The sequence below is a fragment of the Electrona antarctica genome, assembly GCF_951216825.1.
Source record: "Electrona antarctica genome assembly, chromosome: 14".
In the NCBI taxonomy this organism is placed as follows: domain Eukaryota; kingdom Metazoa; phylum Chordata; class Actinopteri; order Myctophiformes; family Myctophidae; genus Electrona; species Electrona antarctica.
In genome coordinates, this window is record NC_136795.1 from 19,176,729 (window position 1) to 19,189,544 (window position 12,816).

Genomic DNA, 12,816 nt, shown 5'->3' on the forward strand with positions numbered 1-12,816 from the left:
TCGTATATCGGCTATGTCGCTTGATTTGCTTCACATTGAGAATAGTAATACTCCCTACACTAACGGAAGGTTGCTAAAGGTGACACATCACTCACTACTGACTAAATCCTTCTCTGTATGCCAAGTGTTTTTCCTAATATTGTTTTTAATTGTTTTGATGACCTGTTATTTTTTCATGTTGTATTGTGTCTTGATGTTTTGTTGTTTTGATGTCTTTTATGATTACTGTTTTATAACCTGTCTGTAAAGCACTTTGTAACTATATGTTTGGAAAGGTGCTATACAAATAAAATTAATTCATTCATTCCTTCTCACTGTGTTCCAGGCTCTGTTTGTTAAGCTGGTGCCTTACCAGTGTCTGGGCTGTGTGTGGTCGCAGAGGGATAAGAAGCCCAACATGTCCCCCACCACCCGGGCCACCATCGCCCAGTTCAACGCTGTCACCAACCGGGTCATCACCTCCTTGCTGTGCCGGCCCCCCCTCGCCACCTCCAGCCCCCCCTCGTCCCGCAGGACTCGCACCAGCCCAGCACAGAGGGCCCGCATCATAGAGAAGTGGATCCGAGTGGCACAGGTTGGTGACGAGAGTGACTCGAAGCCACTGTGGCCGAGATTCAAAGAGCAACTTAATGGTCTGGCTTAGCTTGAACACACCTCCTTCACATATTTCAAAAATGCATTCCAGTGAGTCACGGACACGCACACACGCACACACGCACGCACGCGCACGCACGCACACCTGGTATTGTACACGCCTGGTTACATCATGACTGGTGGGGATCAGCAAAGGAGTATGTTGCAATAATCACATCTTGTGTATGAAGAGTCTTTAGTGTTGGCAAAACATATATTTTTTAAATTGGTCTACTGCTGTAGATTGAAAAGGCATTTTCAACCTATAGACGGCAATGATTGGTGCTGTAAAGGTGCATTCACACCATATGTGACGCCATATTGTTAATACTGTGTCTGAGTGACACAATCCAATATTAAGTACATTTTAAGTTGATTGACATCGAAATACATACATCGTAAATACACATGTATGGTGTGAATGTTTATATCCAGATTGGCAATGCGACAGGAAGCCACATTAGCTTGCCAGATGAGCGAGTGTTGCAACAGTGTTTTGATCAAGTCAAGGTCTGACTCCTGATGACTGCACTCCCTGAACCATTCCATAGGAGTCGGATCAGAAGCAAATTCAAAAGAAAAAGTGTGTGCAAAATTGGGTTAACGGTGCCGGAGATTAGCTGTAGACAAACGGACACTCACACACAGACACACACACGGACGGAGTGCAAAACATACTCTCTCCCCATGCCTTTGGCCTTAAAAAAAATATATATATTTAAAAAAAAATTAAAACAAACAAACATATCTAAGAAATTCCATAAATAAAAATAATATTAATTAAGAAGTAGTGAATATAGCTGATGTACTTGTAGATCTTATATTTTCAATAGTCCCGGGCAAAAGTCTAATCTCTCTTTTGAGTCTCGACCTGAAAAGTTTGGGAACCACTGCGTTTAGACTAGAATGAGTACTGAATTCCAACACTGCTGTTCACTTGTTGCTCCTACAGGAATGTCGGCAGCTGAAGAACTTGTCCTCTCTCAGGGCCATCCTTTCTGCCCTTCAGTCCAATGCTGTTCACAGGCTGAGGAAGACCTGGGCTGCTGTCAACAGGTAAGGGACATCATGTTTTTAGGTTTCATTTATTCCCGCAATAAAAATGGTACAAAAAGGTAACATTATTAAAAGACAGAAATAAGTGCAGGTGAGAAAGGAAACCCATATACCTTATACAAGGTTCAAGGTTCTCGCCTAAAATAATAAACAAGTAATAAGTTAAACATAGTAATCAAACAGACATGGAAACGACAAGTACCTTGTGTGTAGTTGAATGTGTGGGTGCGTGTGTACGTATGTGTATGCAGAAGTAGGGCTACATTATATGGTAGAAGCAAGTGGAGAGTCTTGATTCATCAGGCTGGCCCTCAATCTAAGGGCAGATTCACACTGAGTCTGTTTGATTCAAACTGTTCCCGAATACGATTGCCTGGTCCCATCTGGCCATGATTCACATTGGCCTTGATTCTTCCGCACCCGAGTACACTTCACGCAGCATTCACACTACCACAACATCTGCCAAGTGGTCCCGAGTGCGCATCCGGGACCATAGTCTGTGAATATGCCTGTAGTGTAAAGTTACTGAGTGAATATGAGGAGTTGCTAATAAGTGTGTGTATTCCAGAGTAAAGAACCTCTGTCTTTAATGGAGAATTGGCCATGAGTTTTACGGCTGAAGGGAGGATGGAGATTGTCTTATTGTCTAGTATTATAATAATGAACTTGAGAGTTGGTCTTAAAACCCATGTCTGGGTTCACATGTGCCAACCTTTAGTTAGTTATTACTGTTGTTCCGTACGGGTGTCACGCACCGAAAACAGCCCGTCTACAAGCTCACAATGCATTTAACTGTGATATTCTTTGAAGACTGGCTATTTTAGATGAGTGACTCCGACACGCATCTAAATCGGGCTTAATTGGATGATCTCACTCATTCAGTTGGAATGTATTGCCCATTCTTGGCCAGGAGACCACTGGTGGTGTAATACAACCGTGCACGGATGTCGGACACGATGACAACTGAGTCAGACATTTCAAACCTTTGGTTTTGATCCAAGCTCTATGACTTATATTGCCTTGTATCACATGTTTTTCTTCGTCATCATTATTTTAATGAGGGCGATGAACTTGTTATGTAAGACTAAAGTGCAAATGTTGCACTTTCAATGCGACCCATATTTTATGTCACTTCGGGACCTAAAACACTTTAACATGCCAATAAAAGTTGACAATGTCACGGATAATTGAACCATAATATGTCTATATTCATTTTCTCTGTTGTAAACATGTCGTCTAGGCCCAAATAGGTGCATGTGAGTTGCATGGTCCTTGACCAACAAGTGTGTTTATGACACAATGAGACCTCATTAGATTGGCCTAGGTCCAGGAATGTAAGACTGTTGGTAGGTTCGGACCAGCTGGCTACTGTAATAAATGTTTGTGTGTTTTTTGTTTTTGTTCTTCCAGGGAGAGTATGGCAACCTTTGACAACCTATGGGAGACCTTCCCTGATGAGAACTGTGTTCTCTCCAACAGAGAGATCCTGGTGGAGGTAAGAAGACCAGCCAAAATTAGCTTATTACAAACAATGTTATGTCTTCATTCCATGTTAATTTAGTGGATATGGTCCAAACAGCTGGCGTAGCGGTCCAGGCACCTATACTAGGCTCAATGTAGCCTGTATATCTGCTGTCGGGCAGAAACCAGATAATTCCTTTCAGGAAATGAAAAATATACTTTTTTCAGGAAATGAAGAAAACCATATATATATTTTTTTAAAGAAAGCAATACTGCCTAATCAAAGTTTGTATTTTGACTTTATATAAGGGAGACTAAAAAGACTAAAAACCTTTTAGTCTTCTCTGAAGAAGGCTCTGCCGAAAAGCGTCAGCGTTCGCAAATAAACATGAGAAATTGCATCTGAGCCATTCTAGCATCTTTTATTTTGGAGTGCCGCTTTTTCCATTTAGTTGGTTTATGAGTGGAGTTAGCCGTCTTGTCAGAAGCACTTTTTAATACTTTTCATTGGTTCAATATTTTTTTAACCAACACACAGACATAAAGGGTATTCAATAGAATTTAGATTTATGAGTGAAAAATAAAACCTGATGAATGGAGTTGACTGGTTTCTACCGAAATACTCCACTTTGCTTGACCTGACTCCGCACTGCTCCCTTCTGTTTCGCTCTACACATAAATATCCAATAGTTGCCAAGACTACAAGCTCACAATGCATCAGCATGCGACGTGTTGTGAGCTTATAAATCTGCTATTTTCACTGCATGTTCAATCCAGAATAGGGACGCCAGGGTTCATGTGCTTTATTGCTTATAGAAATTTATATAGACGTTTATTAGCATAAACCAACCTTTTACAGCCTTGGGTCGCATGATTAATGTTCAGCTGTTATGTGTTGGCAAAGACGAGCCTATCAATTTGGCAGAGTGGTGTTGCTTCTACAGAAGGCCTGTTAAAGGTATTTAACAGGCCAGACTGTTAAATCTATCAATATTTAACTGTGATGTTAACCACTGTGGGACATAATGGTTAGTTTTTAAACGAACAGAACAAAGAACAGTCCAGGAGCAGTCACTTGTTCACAAGAGAATACCAGTTTTCAGCTAGAACCCAGCCCATATATCAGTCTGGCTGATGTATCGGCCATTATTTGACTTACTTTAGCTGCCCTTGGTATTGACAATTATGCAGCTGATGTGTCCTGATTGGTAACCACAAAAAAAAGAAGGAACATCAGTGCATTACTAGTTTTCTTGTTCAAAGTATAATTAATGTTAAATATTATTTTCATAGTGTGTGTGTGTGTGTGTGTGTGTGTGTGTGTGTGTGTGTGTGTGTGTGTGTGTGTGTGTGTGTGTGTGTGTGTGTGTGTGTGTGTGTGTGTGTGTGTGTGTGTGTGTGTGTGTGTGTGTGTGTGTGTGTGTGTGTGTGTGTGTGTGTGTGTGTGTGTGTGTGAGATATATATATATACACATACATACATACACACACACACACACAAGATAAGATTAAAGACTTACTTGGCTACTTACTTATTAATATCATTTTTACTTGAGTTAATGTTAAATGGCTTAACAGGTGTTCAATAGTATGTGAGAGTCCGACGTCCGTAAGCACACAGCAAGGGTTAATTTCCCATGTTCCTTCAGCCATTCTCTTCAGAGGTGTTGCAGTGAAAAGACTGCTAAGTCAATATGGACTTGGATCCTGCACTTTTTGTCCATGAAAGCCAAACTAACTAATGTGTTAACTGCTTCACAAAGGTTTGGAAATGCTTTGAAGTGTCTCACAGCTTTGTTTAATCTATTTACAATTGAAGTCCTTTTCAGACACTCCCTAATTTATAAAGGAAGCTTTTATCTGGGTAAACTGTATCCCGCACGCACACTCAAACAAATGAATGAACGCATGCACTCACAACAGAATGCTTCAGTCTTGTCCTGGTGTTGCTTTGGACAAACGAGGCACTGTGCATAGGCAAACTCACTGTACACAGCTGGAAAAGAGTCCTGTTACCCCTCTACTTTCAGCATATTCCAATTTAGTATTGAAATTTAGATTATACTCAATTTATTGTAGGTATATTTTATATATATATATATATATATATATATATATATATATATATATATATTTCAATGTTTTTTTTTTGTGGCTTTCGCCTTTATTTTATATATATTTTTTATGGAGGGACAGACAGTAGGCTGACAGGAAATGGGGAGAGAGATGGGGGGGGAAGACATGCAGTAAAGGCCGTTGGGATCGGGAGTCAAACCCGCGGCACACTGCATTACCAGCCAAGGTGCCTGGACCACTGAGCCATGGCCCATGAGTCCGGTATATTATATTATTGAGTCCATATAGTCACTCCTCCAGTTACAATCTAAGCATTTAGCGGATGTCCTTATCTAGAGCAACCTACAAAGTGCAAGATAAGAATAAATGCTGTAGCTCTAGTCAAACAATAACAGAGAAAAATAAGTGGTTGAGGAACTAGTGCTAAGAAAACAAATGCAGTACTGTATGTGCTACAGAGTAACTACAGGGTAACGAGTAGACGTCAAACCTGCCATCGACGCATCTACATGATGTCACTAAATAACATAACTAGCATCTATTTGAATCAAAATAATAGTTACAAGCAGGAAGTGCAATGATAATAAGTAAGTGCTCTGGCCTGAAGTGAGTTTACAGACAGTGGCAGTAGATGAGGAGTGACTCTGCAATCCTTCCATGCAGGCTTGGAATTTCATCGTTTTAGGGCATTTGGTGTAGTCCATTTTTTTAGGGCACAAGGGCTAAATGCCTGCCCTGGGCAGCAAGGCCATCAAATTAAACAATGATTTGTTTATGAATATTCTATTTAACCAACAAGAGCATTTTGAGACCGTCTCTTGTACAAGTGTGAACAGGCGAATTCACAGTATTGAGTATCGGCGAAAAAAATAAATAAATACAGCTTTTCAGCATTCAGTATCTCAACGAGACACTGGTCTCTAAAAACATATTGACAGAATGAAGCAAAGGAGAAAACTGTGAAATCAGCTGGCACACTGGAGCAGTACGGACAGGGCAATGCACACACACACACACACACACACACACACACACACACACACAATGTACATAACTCTTAATATTGCTGCAATTGCAACTGCTTAATTCCAATGCTTGTTTCTTTCTTTCCCCCTTTTCCCCCTTTCTTGAAACTACAAATGATAGAGCTTGTACGACAACTGCTTTCGCCCACTTCTATATAATTTTCTTTACACCTGTCATGATTAAATTATAAATGATGCATTTATATAGTGTCAATAAAGTTGAGTTGAGGTGCTTGTCAGAGAAAGGCAGTGATTCTTGTTGGCGTTGTATTCATTTATTCGACGATGGCACCCTGTAGTCACTTGTAACATTGAACTAAACATAGCCCCAACCCCCCGTGTGATCTTTCCTCACAGGATAGGAGCCAGCCTGCCATGTATAACGTTTCTCCCAAGTGGTGTCCTATCTCCAAACAGATGCCGGTAAGCCATACCTCAGTGGAGTGAGTGAATTTACATCTCTGCGTCCATAAACTGAGGTCTAGTTCAAGGTCAATGTTAAGCCTTCAATAGCTAAAAAAAACTTTAGTGAATAAATGGTGCACTAGGATGCATTAGGCCAGTGGTTTTAAAACTGTTTGTGCCCAAATCACACCAGTGGGCAAGTTTCACTCCTGTGTTCATAGCGAAAATAGTCCAAATACACATCTTCAAGCTCACGATTACAATTTGTTTTTAAATGTGTGAATGTGGATGTGTCTTGCGGCACACCGTTTGGGAGCCACTGCATTGGGCTATAGTAGAGCACCAATGGATTAATGTGCAAAAGAAGGAAGAACTGTTTCTAATCATCCTTGCTCGTTGGAAAGAAGGGATTCTGGTGTTGTCCTCTAGTATATTCCCACAAGGCTAGTGTGATGCTGGCTTCTCATAAGTCACATGTGAAAAGAAAATGTTCTCGTGTTACAAAACTCTGTCGAACCAAACCACAAGTGACTGTTGGCTCGCTCAGGGTTGTTAATGGGTCTGACGTGGCAGGGAGTCGAAACCTATCTTTAGTCCCCCTCAGGGCTGCTGCTGACAAGTTTGAAATGGCCTTGGATTACCAGGATTAAAAGCCAGTAATAATTAGAGCAGACGGGTCTTTTTTTTATGAGTCAGTACAGTACATTTCTCCATGGCTGTAACACGAGCCTACTGTGTTCTACATCTGCAGTCTGCAGATGGGACTTTCTTCATATAAAAGGTCCATGACATTCGATACCGTTTCGGCTGTCCCATATCGATATTTCCAAATCAGGGCCGATCACATCATTTTCAAATGATCGGAATCGGATCGGGAGCAAAGAAACGTATCAATATTATATCCATATCATGATATTAGACTGGATATTGTCTGGGATTTTGGATATTGTACTATGGCATAAGTGTCTATAAAAATCACACCTGTGTGAAGTGAGGGGAGCTAATATATTAAAGTCTAACTCATGTTGATCAGGTGATATAAAACAAACGGTGCAAACACAAACATTAAACGCCATTAACAATAAATGGACAATATGACTTAATGAGGCACATTATGACGTAAACTTTCCCTTCATTGTCAATGGCGTTTACAAAACAAACATTGAACTAAAGACAAACATTAAACCTGTATATAGGAGGGGCTGGCGCCCCTCAAAAATAATCACACCCGTGTGAAGTGAGGGGCAATAATATATTAAAGTCTAACTCATGTTGCTATGATTAGGTGATGTAATTATGATGTAAAACAAACGGTGTCAAAACAAACAGTAAATTCTCTTTATTGTTAATGGGATTTAATGTTTATGTTAGGGACAAGATGATGTACATTTTCCCTTCATTGTCAATGGCATTTTTAAAACAAACATTGAACAAAACAAACTTTAAACCTCTCTTCATTGTCAATGTCGTTTTTAAAACAAACATTGAACTAAAATCAAAAAATAAACCTGTATAGAGGAGGGTCTAGCGCCCCTCAAAAATATAAATATCCGATCGGGAAAAATCTATCGGCAGATACTCAAAATCAAATGATCGGAATCTGATCGGGAGCAAAGAAACGTGATCGGGACATCCCTACTTGAGACCAAACATTGCCTGGCACACGTCTGCTGTTGTAGACTAAAAAAACTATCACACAGTATGCTCCATAGACACAATTCAACTTGCACTACACATCATGTCTGTTTTTGTTTTGTTATCTTCTTTCCAGCAGAGCAGCACAAGTGCCGTGGTTCCCTACCTGGGCACCTACCTCACAGTCCTCACCATGTTGGACACTGCCCTGCCAGACACCCTGGAGGTAAATACTGTAGAGCTGCAAGGCTGGCCATTATTTTCTTAGCCATTATTCTATCGATTACCTTTTTGGATAATTGAGTATCACATTTCTTTTGTATACATCAATGAATAGACTTTTTATAATCAACCACATCGATTCATCTGATTAACCACTTAAGTAGTAGTAGTATTATACTCTGTAAAAATAGTGGGGAAAGGGCCGGCCGCATGCCACATATACAGTAGGCTCTGGCCTGACAGTGCTTTGCGTGTTCGAGTCCTGTTCATGACGACCTTTGCTGCATGTCTCCCCCCTTCTCTCTCTCCATCTCTCCTGTCAATCTTCACTTGTATCTATCAATAAAGGCAGAAAAGCCTAAAACAAATCTTAAAAAGAAAAAAAAAATAGTGGGGAATCTGGGATAAAAAGCCCATCTTCAAGCGTACAACGCGTCACATTGGGGTTAAGTGTCGCTCATGGACACACTCTGATACATAGCAAGCCGAGGGTTGAATCCTTCCAATTCCCAGGCGGCCTCTCTACCCACTCAGCTACAGTAGCTAGATATTCACATGAGGAAGTGATTGCAAACACACAGAGGCCCCACATTCATCAAACAGAAATATATGTCTCATGTAATTTCCCCCAGCACATTAAGTTTATGGTGTCTACTTGTCAAACGCCCTTATTTACATTCCTTTTTATCACATTCTGTTACGTTCTTCTCAGTCACTGTAATCTCTGATAAAGTGTTAATCACGTGAAGCACTGTATTTTTATTATTGTTTTGACAGATGTTTATTGTTTTGACAGGGGGAGCTCATAAACTTTGAGAAGAGGAGAAGGGTAAGCATTTACTCTTTATGCCCACTTCCATATTATAATTTTTAAGATTCAAGGTGAAAAAAGGTGTTTGACAAATATGTCAGCAGTGTTATCACCTTGGTAGATTCTGGTCTCTAGGCAGGATGCTTGACTAGGTATACAGAGCATTATTTTACAGTGCAGAATGGGAGAGATAAGCACACTTATTTTGTTTTGCTCTCCATTCACCATTCTCTCTGTCTCCTTGAGAGAATTTATGACTGTTCAAAGTGTCTTGCCGTCTCGTGTCCCCCCACAGTTATGTAACTAACCGTACAGGTTACAAGAGTACAGTTTATCCTCTTGTGTGTCTGCGGCACACTTTATCTTTAATTGTGTTCGATTTATCTCCTTGGCAGGAGTATGAGATTCTCTCCCAGATCACCCTGCTCCAGGCCTCCTGTGCCCAGTACAACCTGCCTCAACACCCCAGGATCGATGCTTGGCTGCGGGAACACAAGATGCTCACTGACCTGGAGAGGTGAGGTGGAAGGGTGCTTAGCCTGAAGTTGCATGCAGATTTTGTGCACAGGAAATAGCCGATCTACAGGCTCATAACGCGTTGTGAGCTTGTAGGTTGGATATGTTAGGTGCACGACACTGGCACGCAACCCATTGAAAAATGTCTTCTAAATCCTCAGTTTTCAGAAAAACTTCTGTGTCAGTGGTTCTCAAACCTTTTGTCCAGGACCCCCACACATATTATTTAGTCGCAGACTCCCATCTCAAAATATTTTGTTTCAAGAACCGCCAGAAGCAAAGATTTTTGCTTTAAAAAAAATGCATATTATTTAAAAATAAATCCTCTTGAGCTCTTGAGCTTGTATATCTGTTATTTGTGAATATCCAACCCATTTGCTATATACAGTAGCTAAAATCTAAAATGAGATTCACGTTCTTAATGGGTTAGAACCCCCTCTCTCTCTACAATTATGCGACACAACACTGCCCCGTCTGTCTCAATAAAGACTGCTTACTACTAGTACTCTTTACTGAAGAGAATGTAATGGATTCCCCTTCATTATATAGTATTTAAAGCCGCAAAACAGACCTTATTTTAATGAATAAAACATTATTTAACTAATCTGATTGGTAGAGTACATTAATACAATACACGTAAGATGTATTACATCAGCAGTGGCTGGAGGTGATCTCCCTACTTTTCCATAGAGAAATGTAGACCCTGGTGCTTGAACTTGAAGCTCAAAAGCATAATATCTCCCCTGGCTAAATTGGGATTTTCCAGGAGACCAGGGTTTACACATGAACCCCTTTGCAAGAACTGGTATTGTTGATTCAGCACAGTTTTTTTTATATCAAGAGAAGGAAGACGATCTGGTTGGCCCATATAGGATCATATTCCAGAGTGTGTTATTTTGAAAGCCAAAGTCACTGGTAGTAGTTGTATAATCATCTGAGTTGTGCAATTGGAAGGTTCATCTATCAGAGTGTCATGTGAAACACTAGGTCCACACACTGGCAGGTTCACACAAGGTGGGGCCGTTTCTAATAACATCCAGTATTTACAAATGTAGGTTATGTGAACTAGGTTAGCTGGTTACCCAAAGTGTAATCTGAGTTCCCAGAAGTTCCCAAAGTGTGATGGCTGCAGGGATTGAATCGATATGTTAACAGCATTGTTTATTTTTGTCGTTTGACAGTTATGAGCTGTCGATTCGCCTGGAGCCTCCAGTGGACCTGTGTTCACCAGGGCCCTGGAGCCATCGCACTCTCACAAAGAAACTCACTTCGTAAGTACAGTACCTATCTACACGTCTAATCTACACTACACGCTCACCTGGTAAATCCTACTCACACAGAGGTGAACATGCAGTCTTCATATAGACGTTTGAAGCACATTTGTACTAATGGATGAAGTATTTATACACATCACTATTTCTAGCTGGGCAAAGAAGACCGTCACCATATAGTCAACGTGCCTTCCGGATAGTTAAATATTGGACAGGGAGGTTATTATATGTTATTATAGACTCTGCCTCGTTCCTCGTCCTTTGAAAGTACCTTGCTTATTAGAAACCCGTATAGCTCGTTGAGAGGCCAGGACTGTCTTAGAAGAATGAAGTCTGCACACTGGGTCATGCTCCAAAGCTTAAACATTTATTTTGGTTCCTTTTTACACCATTGGACTTTGGAGCATGATGACCCAGTGTGCAGACATTATTCTTCTTTGTGGATTCTGACCTCAGCCCAGCACCTGGTTTTCAGTGAGTGCTTTATTGTTGTGTTTTGGTACCGATTTAGAGACCTTGAGATACAGGAGTCATTTCAAGGGTGTTTTTCAATCAATATAACACATTCACTCCCTGTTTGTATTTTTATTTATATTCCGTCATATGGCGCTGTCAGGCTCCAAGAATAGCAGATCTACAAGCTCACGTCACATCGCAGTGTTGAGAGCTTGCATATCGGCAATTTCGGGTCCACGACAGCATCATGCAACGATGCATAAATCAGGCTTTTGCCTGCCAAAGAGGCAACATCATATAATATTTAAGCCAGTTGTTCAGAAAGCCGGTGTGTTTGTGTTCAGCCTCTTGACAGTGAATGACAGTTCCAAGAAGATGCTACCGGACCAGATCAGTGTGTCGTCTTCTGGATCCAGTGGTTCTGACATGGAAGACCTCTCGTCCAATGGAGGCTGCTCCATTAGACTGCAGGTGTGTACATGTGTGTCTGTAGCGCAATAAAAACTGCTGGGCAAGGTCTCCACATCATTATTTATTATCATTTTGTTATTTATTGTTTAAGGCTGCAATCCGGAACTTATTGTAATGAATAAAATGCTCGTTTCAATCCATCTGAAGTATGGTGGAGTATGTTAATATAATGTATAACTAGTAGGCCTACATCTGCAATGGTTGGAGGTGGTCTCACTCACCCTTATCTTCTATTGAGACGCTGTAGGACACCTACTGGTAGTACAGCTTAAAGTCCAATATCTCCCTTGGACATGTGGGGATTCCATCTCAGAAGAGTGGTAGACTTTTGGATTTCCACATGGAATTAAAGCGTTTCCATTCACATGTCACGATAATTCCTTTGCTCGAGCTCAGCTTTTCCACATTAAGCGAGTGTCAAACTTTTTTTTCTCTTTTTTGCAATATTGAAAAGTTTTCTACGTGATGCATCATAATTCCCTAAAAAAAGGAATGGAAATATTGCTAATGTGTCGCCTCACGTTCTCATACTGTATGTGTAATCAAGCGTGTCTTTGTTCAGAGACGCGTTGTCCCAAATAGCTCTTATAGTTAATAATCACAATCACAGTTAATAATTGTCAACCCAATTCTGAACAGCTGAGAAATATATTGAACGCGCCTCGAAAGCTGGAACGTTTAATCACGACACAATAGATACTCATTGACGTGCTGTTGAAACTGGCATGGGCACTTGAGTGAGAGTGGAATGTCCATTGAGGCAGGTGCTTAAACTGTT

General features: G+C 40.7%; 1 protein-coding gene across 3 annotated transcripts in view; it reads left to right on the top strand.

Annotated features, from left to right (window-relative positions):
• Nucleotides 1–12,816, top strand: part of LOC306937343 (ral guanine nucleotide dissociation stimulator-like 1) — a 30,676-nt gene that overhangs the window by 14,433 nt on the left and 3,427 nt on the right. For 2 of the 3 annotated variants that reach the window (XM_079521054.1, XM_079521052.1), the window contains 9 exons: nt 326–574; nt 1,586–1,689; nt 3,100–3,184; nt 6,609–6,674; nt 8,428–8,517; nt 9,310–9,342; nt 9,720–9,841; nt 11,022–11,111; nt 11,912–12,038. In XM_079521054.1, the coding sequence (XP_079377180.1) occupies nt 326–574; nt 1,586–1,689; nt 3,100–3,184; nt 6,609–6,674; nt 8,428–8,517; nt 9,310–9,342; nt 9,720–9,841; nt 11,022–11,111; nt 11,912–12,038 (966 nt within the window). The remainder of the gene's footprint in view (nt 1–325; nt 575–1,585; nt 1,690–3,099; nt 3,185–6,608; nt 6,675–8,427; nt 8,518–9,309; nt 9,343–9,719; nt 9,842–11,021; nt 11,112–11,911; nt 12,039–12,816) is intronic. The other variant, XM_079521053.1, reaches the window with a different exon arrangement.